This window comes from Trachemys scripta, chromosome 8, assembly GCF_013100865.1.
Source record: "Trachemys scripta elegans isolate TJP31775 chromosome 8, CAS_Tse_1.0, whole genome shotgun sequence".
NCBI classification, from domain to species: domain Eukaryota; kingdom Metazoa; phylum Chordata; order Testudines; family Emydidae; genus Trachemys; species Trachemys scripta.
Genome location: NC_048305.1, coordinates 90,801,615 through 90,819,744, shown reverse-complemented (window position 1 = coordinate 90,819,744; position 18,130 = coordinate 90,801,615). Strand labels below are relative to the sequence as shown.

The 18,130-nt window shown below is 43.9% G+C and overlaps 1 protein-coding gene across 2 annotated transcripts in view; it reads left to right on the top strand.

Moving 5' to 3' along the window:
* Positions 1 to 1,523: 1,523 nt before the first annotated feature.
* Positions 1,524 to 18,130, top strand: part of AK4 (adenylate kinase 4) — a 70,134-nt gene continuing 53,527 nt past the window's right edge. The window contains exons 1-2 of one of the 2 annotated variants that reach the window (XM_034779127.1): positions 1,524 to 1,841; positions 9,864 to 9,984. In XM_034779127.1, coding sequence (XP_034635018.1) covers positions 1,830 to 1,841; positions 9,864 to 9,984 — 133 coding nt within the window. In that variant the 5' untranslated portion in view covers positions 1,524 to 1,829. The remainder of the gene's footprint in view (positions 1,842 to 9,863; positions 9,985 to 18,130) is intronic. The other variant, XM_034779128.1, reaches the window with a different exon arrangement.

The window sequence follows — 18,130 nt, the reverse complement described above, 5'->3', positions numbered from 1 at the left end:
CAACTTTTCCTCTTTCCTGCCAGACGTAGTAAAAACCTTTTCCTTAGCCATGTATCTAAATGGATATTGGGACCCACCAATATTCTGCTGAAACATCTACTGGGCACGCTACTGGCACCCCAGGGGTTTGGGCTACAGTAACTCCAAACATTAAACAAGTTTGGTGGTAATTTCATGTAATTTATTTTAGTTTAACCAGACTGTAGTGATAAAATATAAAGAGAGCACTTTTATGTACCAGTATTTCAACAGAACATGCTTTAGTGACAAAGATTCACTACTCTAAAGTGGATGCCAAATATATCTGACTGATAATAAATGTAACATATCTTTCTCATGCCTCATCTTTCTCTCTTTGATTCTGATCTGTTACTTTTGTAAATGACCCAAAGTCCTTAATCTACTAAAAGGTATACTCTGTAGAATAGACTTCCTTTATATAACTGTATTGCAGAAGAATTACTGGAAGATTACTCAATTATAAGGGAAACATCACTGCACATTGGAGCAGTCATATTTTATATTCCAGTAATCAATATATATATTTTTAATTGGAACCATACTGTTCATGAACTAAGAAGCACTTAATTCTGACATCATTCCTATGTGTCTTTTATTGCAATCTTAAAAAACCCCCAAACAAACTAATTTTGACTGTATATTTTAAATCCCCAAATTAGGGGAATTTGTATTTCTATCTGTATCAGGGCTCTAATTCTGTTTGTCTTCCTCTCTATTTAATCAGTTATGCTAAATACATTTAATTACAAGTCTTCTCATAACATCCTTGTTTATTTCGCAACAAAAGGAGGAAAAGGTTTTAACATCTGACTGACATCAGTTTAAGGTGGATTCAAACGCTACCCTGCATATAGTTTTTTCTGATCTCAGATGTTACTGATTGACTTGCATGTATTTTTTCTTCTCCACAAAGATTCTGAATCCTGGGTGCATTGAAGTATGGCGGATAACTGAAAATGTAGGTCTACATTCCCACATATTGTAGATCACACCTTAACTTCTGTAAAGAAAATTGTGATGTGTAATAAGTTTGGCTTTGCTGTACAAGACAAACACTTCTGTCTTTCAGTAAACCAAGTCACCCTGGCTTACCTTTCAGATATCCCTAATTCTGATGGATGTTGCTATACAAATTTGGTGAAATAATCATAAAGGTGACTTTCCAGAAGCGTTGTTTACACTACAATACATTCTACAGGGTTTGAAGTTCCCTGCAGGAATAATTTAGTGTTATGCCTCCCACATTTGGGCCTTAGCAGGGTGAGAGGAATGAACCTGCCGTGCCCACCGCCAGAATTCTTTTGTATTGGATCCAGAATTGTAGAAGTGCCCCCTCTCTTGGCTAACCAGCAAATACAGTTTGGGTGGTACAAAAATCCCAGCTCCAGGCGTGAACCCTTTGAACAGTAGGACCCAGCGGCTGCAGCAGCCCAATCACCAGGCGGTTCCCGGCTGTCGTGAGCAGTAGGCTGTGTTAAAAGGCTACGTAACTGCCAGAAAGTGTGTGTGGGGGCAGTTGCAGGGAAGGACGGGCTTTACCGAAAGCGGAATCCTGCTGGCTGTGCTCTGACCTAAGAGCTTGGAATTCCCATCCAGTATCGATTTGGTACAGATGAATAGATCAGGTTTCATACGTGCCACGGACTTCGTTCTTTGCTCGAGCTTTTGCGGGGTGATAGAAGTTCAAGCTAGAACTAAATGTCAGACGGAGGACTGAACGTCTGCCCCCCCCCCCCCCGAAGTCCCAGCAATGTTTAGCCGCGTCTGCCATCGCTGGGGTGCTTAAAGATAGCCTCAAATCTAAGAATATGAAGAATTATGTAGGTGAAGCTGTTCCCCATTCTATTGACCTCCCCGAAAGTGCTAGTTCATTCCCTTTAAAATCTGTGCTCCCCGGCCTCACCAGTTGTTAATCAGCTGTCTCCATTTCAGAGCCGAGTGACCGGGGGTGCGTTGTGTGTCCACTGTTTTCAGAGCCGCAATTTCAGGGACCGACCCTGTAAATACCGCAGTAGTAGTTTCTTTGCCTGGTAGTAAGTGTTTACAGGAATGGATCTTAAATTAGTAATCACGGTGTGATTCTTCATGGTAAATGGCACCGGGGGATGTAAGAATAATTTAAATTAACTTTTTATATTGTGGAGTCCAGTGGCACTTTAAAGACTAACAGATTTATTTGGGCATAAGCTTTTGTGAGTAAAAAAATTACTTCTTCAGTTGCATCTGAAGAAGTGGTGGTGTGTGTGGTTTTTTTTTTTTTTTTTTTTTGTTTTTGTTTTTTTTTCCTTTCTTTGTTCAACCCACAAAGTTTATGCCACTGGTCCCCTCGTTGTTTTTGTGGATACAGACTAACACGGCTACCCTTTCTGATTCTTTATATTGTATCTACTTTGGCCTCCGAAGGCTTATCTCATTTTTACTATTGCTAATTTTCTACAAGATGATTAATTTGAGCTGGATTGGGGAGGGGGGGGAATAGTTGGTTTGGGGGAGAGAATCTGGAAACTTCAACAAATCTGAAAGTGTATTTCATCCTGTTGTGTTTTGCAATGGCCTGGTTTTAATTTTCTGTGTTTCTGAACACTGAATATTTCAACTAAAAATACTTATTTTAAATGAATGAACCATTTAAAAAAAATAAACCTACCGTGTGCCTAAGCTGACCAGTCAGATGTTCTATGGGGGCAATATAGTGAAACGGAAATGGAAGATAACATTTCTTAGAAATACCAGCAGGTTACATATTATTTTTTTTTTCATTAAACAAATTTCCAATGAAATAATTTAGTAACTGACAAATTTGAAAAAAATTGAGATTTTTTCCCAAAAAATCTGCTTTTGAAAAAAGGCCAAATTTTGACTGGAAAAAAAAGTATTTCAAAAATTCTGACCAGGTCTGGGAATAATAATGAATCAAATTATAGAAAATGTATATTTTAAAATAAATTATTCCCACTCTGACTTCCTGGATCTTTGTTCCATATTTGATCCACTAAGCACTTCATGTATTTGCCACTGTAAAATACAAAATAGATACTGAATCTAATACTCCAATTACGTACATCACTTCTCTATTGGATTTATTACTTGTATGTTTTGTGCTGCAAACAATGGCAGTCACCTCTCCATATCTATCACAAAGTAAGGTTCCAATTCAGTGTTCCTTTTGCAGTCAAAATGCCCATTGGTTTCAATATAAGCTTGCGTGTGTGAGACCAGGCATGCAAGAATAGGCCCAAAAACTCACTCCCAGGGTAAAAAAACAGAAATATGTATGCTATTATCCATCTGTATGAGCTGACACAACTTAAGTCAGTTAGTGAGATTAGCACATCCACATCTTCTGGTGTGACTTTTGTGGTTTTGTTTTTGTCAGTGATCAGCCCTTTGCCAAGTATTCGCAGAATTCACTTCTCCATTCCATCATTCTTCCTTGAGCTTCTTCCCTTACCTTCTTACCAAACTTCATCTTTATCCTGGGCAACTAAATCCTCACTTTCCCCCAGGCCCTAAACTAGAAGGTGGAGGAAGATGACTGATTTCTGGCACAGTTAAGGCTATGTAAATTGCAATTTACAAGCCATATGTAAGTGTTTTACTTTCTGCAGTGCTCATTTATTCTTATGAAAATAATGAAGAATACTTATTAAAAACTACCCTTCCTCCCACCTGTGAGAATGAGTCAGAAAACGTCACTTTTGCGCCTTTAAAAAATATTATTGATAGTTTTCTTAGATATATAGCATTATTGTAGTTTGATCACTTTTCTTTATTGCTGTGTGGGAACTCTACAATGATGCATTTAAAGGGCCAGAGTCTCCATCCATTTAAATGGGCATGACAGTATTGACTTCAATCACTGATGTGTTAGAGGGGACTCCTGACCCTCCACTTCAAGAGAAGATTGGATAATGTCACTGCCCTGATGGAGTTTATTCCTTCTTTGATATTGATTGCTTGTTACTGTCAGGAATGATTTATAAAAACTTTTGATAACTTGTTTTTAACCTTCAGAATAATCTATATTGCACAAAGCGGGCATTTTCAAAAAGTTCCCTGGGAGAGGATGCCCCCTTTCTCCTGGGATCTTCATCCCAACCTCCATCTTCAAGTTATACAAGCTGAACAACATGCTGTGCTATGCTATTAATGTGTTGTTGATGATACCTCTATTGAAGTGCAGCTTCATCTGAGCATGTTTCCTCATTTCCTGATTATGGCCATTAGAAATATGTTTTGTTTTCAATAAGAGATGCCCCACATTAATCCCTGGTGTGTGGAGTTTAATCAGTGGCAGTGAGGGAAATCTTTTGCTTGGTACACATGTTAAATATCAGCCTGACATCACTGGGACTGAAACTTTTAAATCAATGCTACTCAGTCTGTGCTCTTAAAAAAAAAAAAAAAAAAAAAAAAAAAAAAAGTGTGATTCCTCAAGGCCTTGTAGCTCTTATGGAGACCTTTGATCCAACAAGGATTTCTATATCTTTGGTTGCATGCGAAAGGAAAATCGTTGAGCTCCTGGGATTAATCCATTTCTCCCAGAAGCTAGGAAGGGATAGGGGAAAAAGGGTAAGTGAAACATTTTCAACACAGGCACATCTTATAAACACAGCCCTACAGGGTTTGCAGCCTAAAGATTGCCGCCTTATGCTACCTAATGAAAAAGGCCCAGATAGTAAAACTGACTAGTCTACCTCCATTTTCAAATCATATAAATAATAATTAGTATTTGTACAGTGCTTTTCATGTTGAAAGCACTTTCCAAATATTGTGTAATTAATGCTCACAACACTGCTGAAGAGCAGGTCAGAAATATTATTCCAGTTTTATTAGTAGGGAAACTGAGGTAGAGATGTTATGACACACAAATCCACAGATGTTCTGTAAGGTTTACAATTAGAACTCAGTTCCTGTTTCCAGTTAAGGCCATGACACCACATTTCTTTAGCTCTCTTCCTATAGTCAGACTCACTCCTGTATCATCTGACTGCACTGCTGATGCTTTCATTGCTCATCCTTTTGTTCCTGCCAATCTTTGCTATTACTTTTCATGTTGGTGATGAGACCAGTCTTCCTAGGTTGCCTTGTGTGCTTATTAACATTTGGACTTATTATTTACACTTTGCAGTCAGTGGTTGTTTCTAGTACACAGCCGATGAAGCTGGAAATATTTCTATCTGCCCCTGAACTCTGAAGGTACAAAAAAGGAGCTTTGAATGCCAAATGGAAGGTGAACTGCTGACAAAAACAGAATATTATTCCAATGGAAAGAATGCATAATGGGCTTCAACTAGAATTTATCTGTATAGCTAGTGCCCAAGAGAGACCAGGTGTAACAATGCCTAGAATTCTAGGGTAAAATTATCAAAAGCATCTAACAGATTTAGGATCCCACATCAATTTTAAAAATTGACTTAGGAGCCCAAGTCTTTCCATTAAACTTAGGCCCAGATCCTCAAAGCCCTTTAAGAATGATTTCAATGGGAGTTAGGCCCTTGTATACTTTGAGAATATGGGCCTAAGTGCCTAAATCACTTTTGAAAATGGGACTTGTGCTTCTAAATTACTTAGGTGCTTCTGAAAATTTTATCCATAGGCTCTCTTTGGTCTTTTGTTCAGGTCTTTGGTGCCTTCTGGATTTGTATCTTGCTCTATGGAATATAATTGGAATGAAACCAATAGGGTTTTATAGAAATTATTCTAAGAAACTACAGAATTTAATAGAAAATGCTATTCTTTCTATATGTTTATAATATATACAATTCAGGGATATACAATATTATAGGATTTTCTGTAAGAGTATCACAACATATATTTGTGGCTAAGCATACTTTCATATTTATAGTGTAGAATGGCCTATAAACAGCTGGAAGAATAGCTCATTTGTTTAAAACACATTCTCCTTGCCCAATCCTCCAGGAAGACCTCTGACAAAATAGGGAAAACCAGATTTGACATTCCTGGTATTTCTAAATTAAAAATCCAGCAGAAATTTTAAGAGACAAATTATTTCTCCCAGGCTTCCTTAAAGGAGGAAAAACAGTACAAAATCCATCCTCCCCTCCTCCCCCAGCCTCTTTTGCAAGTCATCTTTAAGGTTGTCACAAGCCAAACTGCACCACCTTCATCACTGTTAATCTCAAAATAAGGCTGTCTTCAGGCTGTTCAGACAATATAAATGTTTAGAATGCTTCCTTTTATAGCACTGCAAATTAGAGTAGGGTGAGTGGTCTTGTATGCTGTAAGTGCTTTAAATCACTGATACCATCAGTTTAGAATTGATTGGGCTTTTACATAAATGTAATTTAAGACTAGTTAAGTGGTTGACATTTGTAATGGATTTGAAACCAACTAGATTTCTGGACTCTGATTCTGATCTCTGGTGTAAATCAGGAGTATTTCTGAAAGTCAATGGAGTTGCATCCAAATAAAAATTAGAATGAATCTCTGTACCCTTACTACCTTTTCATCTCATGAAGAAGCAGATAAGTGGAAGGTTATTAGCTCGCTGGCAGCATGTGTTCAGTGCTGTTCAAATCAGAGATGGTAGAAAAATTTCATACAATTTTTTTGAATGAAAAATGGGTTTTTGAGCAGAATAAAAATGTTCACAAAACATTTTTGGTCAACATGTTTAGTTTTAATAAGAAAAACCCTTTTCTCCCTAATTTTCTCCAGCTTTGTTTCACTGCAATAAAAGGGTGGGAGTTAAAAAGTGAGAGAAAATGTGTGCGCGAGGGGGTGGTAGCTCTCCCTGGAACTTCTTGAAAAATTCATTTTGAATGTTTTTGCCAGAAAGCAGAATATTTAACACCCTGCCCCCCATTGTAGTTAGTTTCATTGATTAATTTTTATTTAGCAAAATACACTATTTTTGACCATGCCCGTTTGCCTATGATAGGTAAACAGGCATATAATGGGCCAAACCCATCTGTGATGTAACACCATTCATTTCAGTGGTGTTACACCAGAGATGAATTTGGTCCAGTGACTTTTTACCCGTGTCCCTGTTCATCCAGCCCTGTCTCTCTTTCCCCCCCCCCCCAAAAAAAAATACAATGCACAAAGCAAGAGGGGGCTATGCTGGGGTAGTCTGCCCCTTGAAGGTGGTGGTGCCTAGGGTCAGCCCACCTCCATCACATGGCAGAGCCCTTTAAGATTTTGGGAGATTTAATGTATGCAAAGACCTAGAAAATAAGAGATACAGGTGGGTAGAAGCACTCCTGGCAATATGCACTGTTTGAGAGAAAGTCAGTTACTATTTCTTTAAGGTCTGGGCCCAGGAGTGTTGCAGAGTGGGTGGGACAATGATCCCCTCTCACCCAGCCAATTGGGGATGAGAAGGGGAACTAGCATATATGTTGCCTCATACCAGGGAAGCCTCCAGCAGGAAAAGGTTTACTTGCTGAGTCCTCTGATCCTGAGAGTGATTGTGGAAAAGGGACCAGCTGAGGAAGAATCTGGTTAAACCCCTACTGCTGGTTTAAGTTACATCACAGTTCAGGGAGGAGAGCTGAGGACTGCTGATTTAAGAGATACAAAGGGACTGCCCAAGTTACACCTTGTAGCATTGAGGAGAACTGGGAACTCCAGGGCTAAGAAAGAACAGATGTATAAAATATAACCCTGGTTCCAGGAATGGGACTCTGGGGGCTTCCTGAACAGGGTTAAGGAAGCTGTCCAGGAATCTCATATGGACCCAGAGTGGGGTGCACTGGGGCAACTAATGAAGTGAGTTACATTCTATAGAAAGAACAGGAGTACTTGTGGCACCTTAGAGACTAACACATTTATTTGAGCATAAGCTTTCATGGGCTACAGCCCACTTCATCGGATGCATGCAGTGGAAAATACAGTAGGAAGATAGATATCTAAACAGAGAAGATGAAACAATGCGTGTTACCATATACACTATAACGAGAGTGATCAGTTAAGGTGAGCTATTATCAGCAGAAGAGAGAAAGAACTGTTTGTAGTGGTAATGAAAATGGCCCATTTCCAGCAATTGACAAGAAGATATGAGGAATGGGGGGGAGGGGGCAAATAAGCATGAGGAAATATGTCTCCGCCCCCCACGGAAACAGCCTCCCGAGTGCCACGCCACCGAAACGCCCCCCCAAGTGCTGTGCTGCTGAAACATCTCCCGGGCGCCGCCCCGCCAAAACGCCACCCCCCCGGGCACACTAACCCAGGAACCTATCCTTTCAACAAAGCCCGTTGCCCACTCTGTCCACATATCTATTCAGGGGACGCCATCATAGGACCTAATCACATCAGCCATACTATCAGAGGCTCGTTCACCTGCACATCTACCAATGTGATATATGCCATCATGTGCCAGCAATGCCCCTCTGCCATATACATTGTACCGGACAGTCTCTACATAAAAGAATAAATGGACACAAATCAGACGTCAAGAATTATAACATTCAAAAACCAGTTGGAGAACACTTCAATCTCCCTGGCCACTCGATTACAGACCTCAAAGTCGCAATATTACAACAAAAAAACTTCAGAAACAGACTCCAACGAGAGACTGCTGAATTGGAATTAATTTGCAAATTGGACACCATTAAATTAGGCTTCAACAAAGACTGGGAGTGGAGGGATCATTACACAAAATAAAACTATTTCCCCATGCTTATTACCACCCTCTACCGCCCCCCACAGTTCCTCATATCTTCTTGTCAATTGCTGGAAATGGGCCATTTTCATTACCACTACAAACAGTTCTTTTTCTCTTCTGCTGATAATAGCTCACCTTAACTGATCACTCTCGTTATAGTGTATATGGTAACACCCATTGTTTCATCTTCTCTGTTTATATATCTATCTTCCTACTGTATTTTCCACTGCATGCATCCGATGAAGTGGGCTGTAGCCCACGAAAGCTTATGCTCAAATAAATGTGTTAGTCTCTAAGGTGCCACAAGTACTCCTGTTCTTTTTGCGGATACAGACTAACATGGCTGCTACTCTGAAACATTCCATAGAAAGCATTTAAAGTAGACTCCAGGAAAGGTTTGTGTGTGTTTTAAACCAGTCTAGTTTGGATAATTGATTGAAACAACCCAAGGGGGATCCTGAGGGTAGGGCCCCTGCTGGGCCACCAAGAAGGGCCCCAAGGGGGTATGCTGGAGGGCAGTACCCAATTAAGGGGTGGAGGATAGGGTCACCAGTAAATTTACTGGGCCAAATTAATCTCTGGTGTAACTCCAGTGAAGGAAAGGAAGATCATACAATGGTTAGGGCATTAGCATAGGATTTAGGAGACACAGTTTCAAGTCCTTGCTCTGCCATGGGCTTCCTGGGTGACTTTGGGCAAGTCACCTAGCTTCTCTGTGCCTCAGTTCCCCATCTGTGAAATTGGGATGTGAGGGTAAAGACACTAAAGATTGCCAGGTGCTCAGGTATTATGGGGCCATGTGAGTAGCATAGGTAGAAAAGTCAGTGCGTCACTGCTTCTATGTGATGTGTTGATGCATTTATCTTAAGACTCCTGTGTATGTTTATGTTGGAATATGAGATATGATAATATATTTATGACTATCTTAGGAGCATTTTGGCTCTTACTGAGGATAAGGAAACTCAAAAGTTGTGTGTCTGGAGACCCTGAGAACTTTGAAAAGTTATTCTATAACTTTTATTTATATATCTTTGGAATTTACAAATCTCTTCTTCAGAGCTGAAAGCTTCTAAGTATTGCTTTTTGGAATCTGTTTCTAGATGAACTTAGATTTGGAGGAACTTTGTTAACAGGGAGAAAGAAAACTGACTCTGCACTTTGGTCTAGTTTAAATAATAATAATAATAAACAATATTTTTTTCTTTGTTTAAAGGCTGTTTCACAGTGTCATATGTGGCACTGCTTTGTTATGACAATTGCTGAAGATAAAGGCCAAGCTGGTGGATTAGCTCCTGATCCAGACAGATGTGCTGACAGAATTGCATGTGAGGGAAGTAAGTCATGTGGTTGCATTTCTTTCCCCTAAATTCCCTTGTGTCATGAGCATGAAAATTCACCTATTTCACTCAGGTTTAGGAGCCCAGAGATGCTGTTGCATTGTCTCAGTTCTGATCTGAAAGCATTACTCTGTGTTGCTGCTGCAGTGTCATGATTGATTTACATAAGTCAAGGATCTGGCCCACCAGAGGAGAAACCAATGTATATTTTTTCAGTGGAGAAAGTCAGAAATTGCTCGTTCTCTTTTCCGGGTGTGCAAAGAGGACCATAAAAAGCAGAGGACAGTAAAAAGGCAGACCGCAATAAAGCAATTTGGTACTACTGAAATGACCAGTTTTCATGGGCTGAAGATCTGACTCCGATATCTTTGTGTTTATGATAAGACTATATATATCCCATTTCTCTTCTCCAGCATCTGCTATTCTGAGCATTCTTTTAGAGTTTTAGCTAAGTAGTATGGTATTTTCAGTAGCTATTTTTATGTCCCACCCAAAGGATATCCACAGACTACTTCTGTCATTGCTGTTTTCTTGGGCGTTTTGCATCAAGTGGCCTAACAAAATATGCTGCAGTATATCACATTCTCCAGTACTTTCAGAGGTGTTCTTCCAACAGACCTGCCTTTCAGCTGCTAGCATCCCCCAGGTGATGTGTTAGAAATGAGAGGGATTATTTCTGCCTTATAGCTATTCTGCAGACCATCTGTACCTGTAGAATTCAACAATACGTTGAAGATCAATTTTCTCTACTGAGTGGAGGAAAACATATTGGTGTCTGTGCCAACTGGTGTGTACCATGAGCTCAGCCAGCTAGTAAGTACAGAGCAAACCGGTGAAGTTGGTATTTCCTATTCAATACAGTTTCACTTACCATTGGGTACTTTCCAGTCTTAGCAGCTCCATCGTGATGTGGTGAAAACTTGTCTTACCTCTGCACAGATCTGTATGCAAAGTGAGCATAGGGCTCTCTTTCTGAATGCATCCTAGAGGGGTATGTACTGATATTCCCTGGTGCACTGTCACAAGGAATTTAATGATTGTGTGGTCTTTGGGGTGTGTGTGGGGGTTACTTCTCAGCTCTGTCACCCTCAAAACACTGAAATGAGCAGCTCAACCTTTAGTAAGTAGAGATAGTAAACACTGAACAATTGTTCATTGATTAAAAAATAAAACCAAGAACGATCACACGGGAGCAAATCCTGCTTGTCTCCAGTTAGGCAATGGAACCAAGAAATACAGGATGTGGGTAATCTGCATTCTGAGCCACAGACCACTGTGGAGATGAATTGATAAATGAGGATGCCCTCGGCTTAAAATCTGGCCCATCAAATCATTTCGTTGCTTTTTTTTCCCCCCCTCACTTCATCTGCAGGCTGACTTTTATTTGCTGGTATCGTCACGAACCCCCAGCATTATAGTACTGCTTTAGATTAATATTTGAAAACTCAGATGAGTGCTCTGAGATGGTGTAGAATGTTGGTTCTAGCTCTAACAGCTCTTCCAATTAAGTGGGAACTGAAGGGTGCGTTGTGTGGAAAGGCAGAACAATGATCCAAATGATGTGAATTTAAAGTCCAGTGTCTCATAAGCCACCAGGACTAGGAATATCTAAGGTATGTCGCTGGAAGGCTAGGATTGCCAGCGGTGTACAGAATGAGTTCACAGTACTGGTGGCTCACGAGGACACTGTTCCTTGAAATGGTCAATGGTCCTTCAGAGCAGGTAAAAATCTTCAAGTTATTAGCAATTGCTAATATTAACCCTTGTTTTGGACAAATTCCAAAGCAGGTAAATTCTGTGTACTGATGTTATGCCTGCAGTTTAAACTGCAAGATGTTTTCTATCCTTAGTCCCAAATTATAGCGTAACATTAGCTGTTTAATCATGCACAGCACCAGGGCCGGATTTACACCTTGCATGCCCCTAGGCATCCACGGTGGCTGGGCAGCTGTGGGGGCCCTGGCTCCAAGCTCCCCGCCCCCATGCCCACAGGGGCTCCGAGCTCCAGGGTCCCATGCCACCTGCGGCGGCTTGGGGGCCCGTCTGCCCGGAAGCTGCAGGGTCTGCCCATGGTGGCACAGAGCCCCCAAGGTGGCCGGAAGCTGCGGGGTACCCCCAATACCTGTGGCAGCTCAGAGCGCCGAATCACAGTGGGCAGTAGGGGTACCCCACCACTTCTTTAACTTTTAGTTGCCCCGCTGCACAGTCCCACCACCCACAACTTCCCCCTGCCCTGTCTAGACCTCTCCCACTGCCCAGCACCCCAACACATAGACCTCCCCCGACCCCTTCACTCCCCAGAGCTCCCCCTACTGCCTCCCTAGAGACCCACTCTCCCACACCCTGTCCTCTGGCTGAACGCACCGGTCCCACTGGGAAGTGACTGTCTGCCAGGCTGAGCTGATAGCGTGGCCAGGGCTGGTCAGGGATCATGATCAGCCAGGCTGGAGCAGGAGCAGGGCTTGCCCAGGCCAGGCTCCCTGGACCCACTTGCCCGGCAGGGCCCCCTGCGTTAGACTGCTGAGCTTTTCCCCTGCCACAGGGGGCTGCTTCACCTTCCTTGCTGGCAGGAGCGCTCCAGCAGGACTGCATGGCACTGTCCCCCACCCTCAGCCGGCCCTGCTCTCTGCTGGGACCCGGGAGCAGCAAACTTAGAATTTTTAGGCGCCCTAGAATGCCGGCATGTGCCTAATTAGAAATCCGAACCTGCACAGCACTATATTCCACCCCAGTGCAGTATGGAAATGGGAAGAGGCCAGGTTTCAGGAAGGCTTTGTGGATAATGCAGAGCGCAAGCTGGGCCCAGGTTGCCAGTACTTGAGACTTTAGCATGTACTGGCCACCCAGCATACTCAATAAAGATCTCTTGCCTGTGACTTGTAGAGAGCTCGGTCATAGTTCAGGCATCTGCACCTGTATTTCCCCTTAGTGATTGAGTGAGGACACTTGCTCTCAGGTTTCTAGCTCCCTAGTCTTTGTCTTTCTTAGGTGGAGACCTACATCTCCCACTCTCCTGACTGGAATATTCCCAAGATGAACAGTTCCCTGTCTTCATTGCAGTGTTCCCATCAAAAGACAGTCTGCCTAAGCAGACCTGCTTGCTCTGTCTTCAGAGACTGATAACTGTGGCAGTTGCCATAGTTATTAGTTACCACACAGCACTTTCTATGCAAGCCTATTTATTCTTAGGGTATGAGCACTACAGAGAAAACATTTTAAAAACAACAAAAGAACCTACACGCATGCTAACGATCTTACCAGAGATTGCCTCCTTCCCCCAGTTGTCTCCAACATGGGTTCTGGCAGGGAGTCCTTCAGACCCCCCAAGGTGTCTCCGCTCAGAACAAGCATCCTCATGAACCATTTAGCCCAGCCTTTATATGGTTGGGGTCTTTGATCTGAAGTTTTCAGGAGCTGGTAATTAGGAGACAATGGGCCTCTTCCCAGGACGTAGCTTCAAAAGGTTGACTTTGGAGGAGAGAATTACTAGGAAATCCATTTCAGAGATGTTGGCGCCAAAAGTTCTTTGATGTTCCTAATGTTTTTTTGGAGACTGACTAATGCAGTCTCTGGAGGAAGTTACATACAATTCCACAAAAAACACATACACAACTGCATCTTTATACAATCGACCCCAAAGATATTAACCTTAATTCAGTAACTTCTCTTTAATTCTGTAAGGTTTGTACAGGATATTGTCAATCTGGCACAAACTCTGTTCTGATAGCATAGGCCACTAACCTCTTTGTTCAAATCCCGCCATAAGGACCACTTCTGTTGTCATTTTTTGTAACTATCACCCCAAAAGGTACTTGCATTTACCTTATTGATATTTATTTTTAATTTTAAAATGTTCACCATTATCCCTTGCTAAGTAGCTGCATAGTACCAGATCTTCAAATGATGGTATGACTTCAACTGAGCTTTGCTGACTTATGCTCCCTGATTTTTCTAGCCCATTACTTGATTGATCTTGCCCCATTATTCCTCCACCAACCCTCCTCCCATTTGTTGTGTCAAGATTGAAATTGAACTGTAAATTCCTTAGGACAAGGGGCACTGTTGTATTCTCTGTGATAAGGTGCCTAACGTGGTTTGGGTGCAGTAAGCTTGATGATGATGATAAAATAGAGAGGAATGTTGTTGGCATCTGACAGCTGTTTGACTTATATGAAACAAGTTGGTGGCTTCAGTCCAGTTTCTACTGAACACATGTTGTCATTGTCATATTAAACACCACCACAGTTATTAATTGGCCAAGAACTAAATATGTAGTACATGTGGGCCGTGGCTTATTTCTCTAAAACTTCCCAGTTGTTGCCACCAGCTCAGCCCTGCTGGTAGTAATAGTGATGGGAATGCTAGTGTAGACCAGATCTGCGCTGATCGTCTCAGCATCGTCATGCAGGCATACAGGGTTAGACATGGTGCTTATAATGATAAGGAAGGGGGGCAGCAGGCACTTGTCCACAGCAGCACACCCCCACCAGTGGTAGTGACAGCGGGGAAACCTTTGGGATAAAAAGCCTAACGTAGACACCAAGGCTGAACTCTTCCCAGAGGTGGTGCCTTCTGGGTCAGGGCTGAAGCAGGGCCGGCTCTAGCTTATTTGCTGCCCCAAGCAGCAAAAAAAAGCGCCGCCCCCTGAGGCCCCCCACCGAGCGCCGTGCCGCCCCCCGCCGAGCGCTGCCGGACCCCCCCCCCCCGGAGCGCCGCCGCCGAGCGCCGCGCCGCCGGAGCGCCCCCCCCCGCGGAATGCCACGCCGCACTCCCCCCGCCGCCCCTTACCAGGTGCTGCCCCAGGCATGTGCTTGGGAGCCTGGTGCCTGGAGCCGGCCCTGGCTGAAGTAAGTGGCAGATTTAGAGTTAGTGGGGCCCTGTGTACAGCTTCATTTTTGCCTCCTCTCCCCCTAGGAACCCAGCCAAGAAAAAGAACATTCTCTCTTCTCTTCCTCCCTCCCTTTTTCATTCTTTTTTCTTCATCCTCCTCCTATATTATAAGTAATAGGAAGTAAATGAAAATAAAGTGAGGTACCTTGATTGGGGGCCGGGGCAGGGGATTGGGCTCTGAGAGGGAGCTTGGGTGCAGGCTCTGGGCTGGGGCAGGGGTGTGAGGTGTGGGAGGGGTCAGGGGGCAGTGCTTACCTTGGAAGGCGCGGTTCCCAAAGTGACCCACACCCCTCGGGCACCAGCTCCTAGCGGGACCCCAGGGGGTCTCTGTGTGCCACTGCTTGCAGACGCCGCCCTGCAGCTCCCACTGGCCGCAGTTCCCAGCCAATGGTAGCTGCAGAGTCAGCGCTTGTGGGTGGGGGGGGGCAACGTGTGGACACACACACACACACACACACACACACGGACATTTTGGCTGCTTCTGGCAGCGGAGGGAAACGCGGGCAGGGAGCCGCCTTAACCCTGCTGCGCTGATGCTGGCACTCCTCTGCGCGCCCTTTGGGGTGGGTGGCAGCAGGTCTCCGTGTGCTGCCTGGGACGGAGGCAGTGCGTGGAGCTGCCTCCCCCCTGCCAGGGGCATGCAGAGACGTGCCAGCAGCTGCCTGCTTCCGGGCACGGCGTGGGGCCACCAGCCATGATAAGCAGGCAGCCTGCCTGCCTGAGCCCTGCTGTGCCGGGATTCAGGGGCAGGTTGTCAGATGAGATTTGTCCTGCATTTTGGGCGCCCCCCTGTCATTGGGGCTCCGTGCCACCACACTGTTTGTTTCATGGTAAATCCGCCTCTGGCTGAAGCACATGGAATGGATGAGCAGGTGGTCCCTGCCAATGCTGTACCCCTTATGGATAAATTGGGGGACTTGAGTTTCTCTTGCTGCTGTTGTGGCATTCTTCTTAAGCACTAGACTCACTTTAAGCAGGTGGTCTGAATGAATACAAATTCTTCAAGCTCCCCTGTTTCTGAAGGCCATGATATATGCAAGGCAAGCTGTCATGAATCATTTACTTTTGTGCTGACTTTTTTAAAATAGGAGGAATCTGAAGCTTGTGTAAATGTTTAAACATACAACCTTTTTGAATTATTCAGTATATTCTGCCTGCTTCTATAGTTAATTAAAACAGAGGGCATGAGCTTTCATCCTAGGGAAGGGATGAACGGTAGGAAGAGAGATAACTGAAAACCACCTGACCTTTGTCCTTCTAGAAATGCTGTAAGCTTGATGGATTGTAATTGATGGGCTCCCTTAGCAGTGCTGACAAGCAACTACAAAACAGAGGGATCATAACAAGCTTGTCTTAATGCAAGGAGACTGCTGTGTGTACACGGTGAAGAACCGACACCTCCCAAGCTAATTTTCCTCAGGAGGGTACATTTTGTAGACTAAAAGATGCAGCGAGTCATCACAAATACAAGATTTATTTCCCTGCTAAGAATATCCATAGGCGTGGTAGCTCCCTAATAAAGAAATTCACAGTCTTTGGCCACTGGGCGTTGGAAAAGTATGGGAACTCTACAAATATAATCAAACTGAGCACTAGAGTGTGGCCTAGTGGAATAAGCCTGGGCCTACAAGCACAGCACTTCTGAGTGCTAACCTTACTCTGACCCTCACTCTAGGTATCCTCTTCAGTAAGTCACTTAAGAGATATGTAAGCACAAAATCTATTTTTTTACAATCTATTGGGTAATGCACTTGGGGGGTGGAGGGAGCAGGAGATCTGGATTCTAGTCGCAGCCCTGTCTGTGACTAATTGTTGGACCTTGGTCAAGCTGCTTAACGTTTCTGCTTCCATTTTCCCATCTGTCAAATGGGGATAGTGATACCTTAATTACCTTGTAAGTACTTCAATATCTATGGATGAAATATGCCATGTAAGTGCACGTTGTTAACATTTCTAACAGAATTTAAAAATTGAGGGGGCCCAATGAAAGGGTGAGACGTGGCACATGCAGAACACTGTCTTTGAAGATGTATTGTGGTGTGACTTCTAATAGCATTGATAATGTTCCCTGTTGTGCCAAGGATACCACAAAAAGTTCATTCTTCCGTCAATAGAGTGTTTCCTCATTTTTTCTTTCTTATAGTTGTGGGGAGGGAGTGGCTTTGATTTTTACAAACACAATCGTGGCAGTGTTTATAATACGCTGGTTTAGAGCTTTGAGTCTAAAAACCAAAACACAATTCCGAGATTTAAAAATAGATCTTTGAACAAAATCCTGAATGGTGCATATTGCTTGGGTGCTGCAGGAGCTTAGGGGGAAAATCCTCTCTCTTAGGCTGTGGAATGCTCCTGGGATTCTCTGCTAGCTCAAAGGCTGAAATAGGGCTCTGCAGCCCTAGTGTACCTTCCCCACATGTGGAGGAGGGCTAGGGCATTGAGGAAATGGCAGATCCTCTAGCCCAGTGGTCTCCAATTTTTTTACGCACAAGATCACTTTTTGAATTTAAGATCAACCCAGGATCTACTCCACCCCTTCCCCGAGGACTCGCCCCCACTCACTCCATTCCCCCCTCCCTCTGTCGCTCACTCTCCCACACCCTCACTCACTTTCACCGGGATGGGGCAGGGGGTTGGGGTGCAGGAGGAGGTGCAGGCTCTGGGCTGGGGCCGAGGGGTTCCGAGTGTGGGAGGGGGCTCCGGGCTGAGCTTGGGGCAGAGGGTTGGGGTGCAGGAGTGAGGGGTGCAAGCTCTGGGAGGGAGTTTGGGTGCAGGGGTCATATGGTCACACTGCACCTAATCTCATAGAATCCACTGGACATTTCATGAGTTTTACTTTTTATTACGGTCATTTGTGGTTTATAGATCCAAAATCCTTCAGGGATTGTCACAAATCAGTGTAAAATTCTCAACTGTGGGGTGTGCATTGGTTGAGCCTGGGGCAGGGGGTTGGGGTGCAAACTCTGGAAGGGAGTTTTGGGTGCAGGAGGGGGCTCCAGGCTGGGGCAGAGTGTTGGAGTGCAGGAGAGCATGAGAGGTGCGGGCTCTGAGAGGGAGTTTGGTGCAGGAGGGGGTGCTGGGCTGTGGCAGGCGGTGGGGAGCTGCAGGGATGGTGCTGGGGCCGGGGGCAGCACACACAGCTGCCTCCCCACTCCTAGGGTTACCATACGTCTGGATTTTCCCGGACATGTCCGGCTTTTTGGGCTCCAAATCCCCGTCCGGGGGGACATTTGTGGTTTATAGATCCAAAATCCTT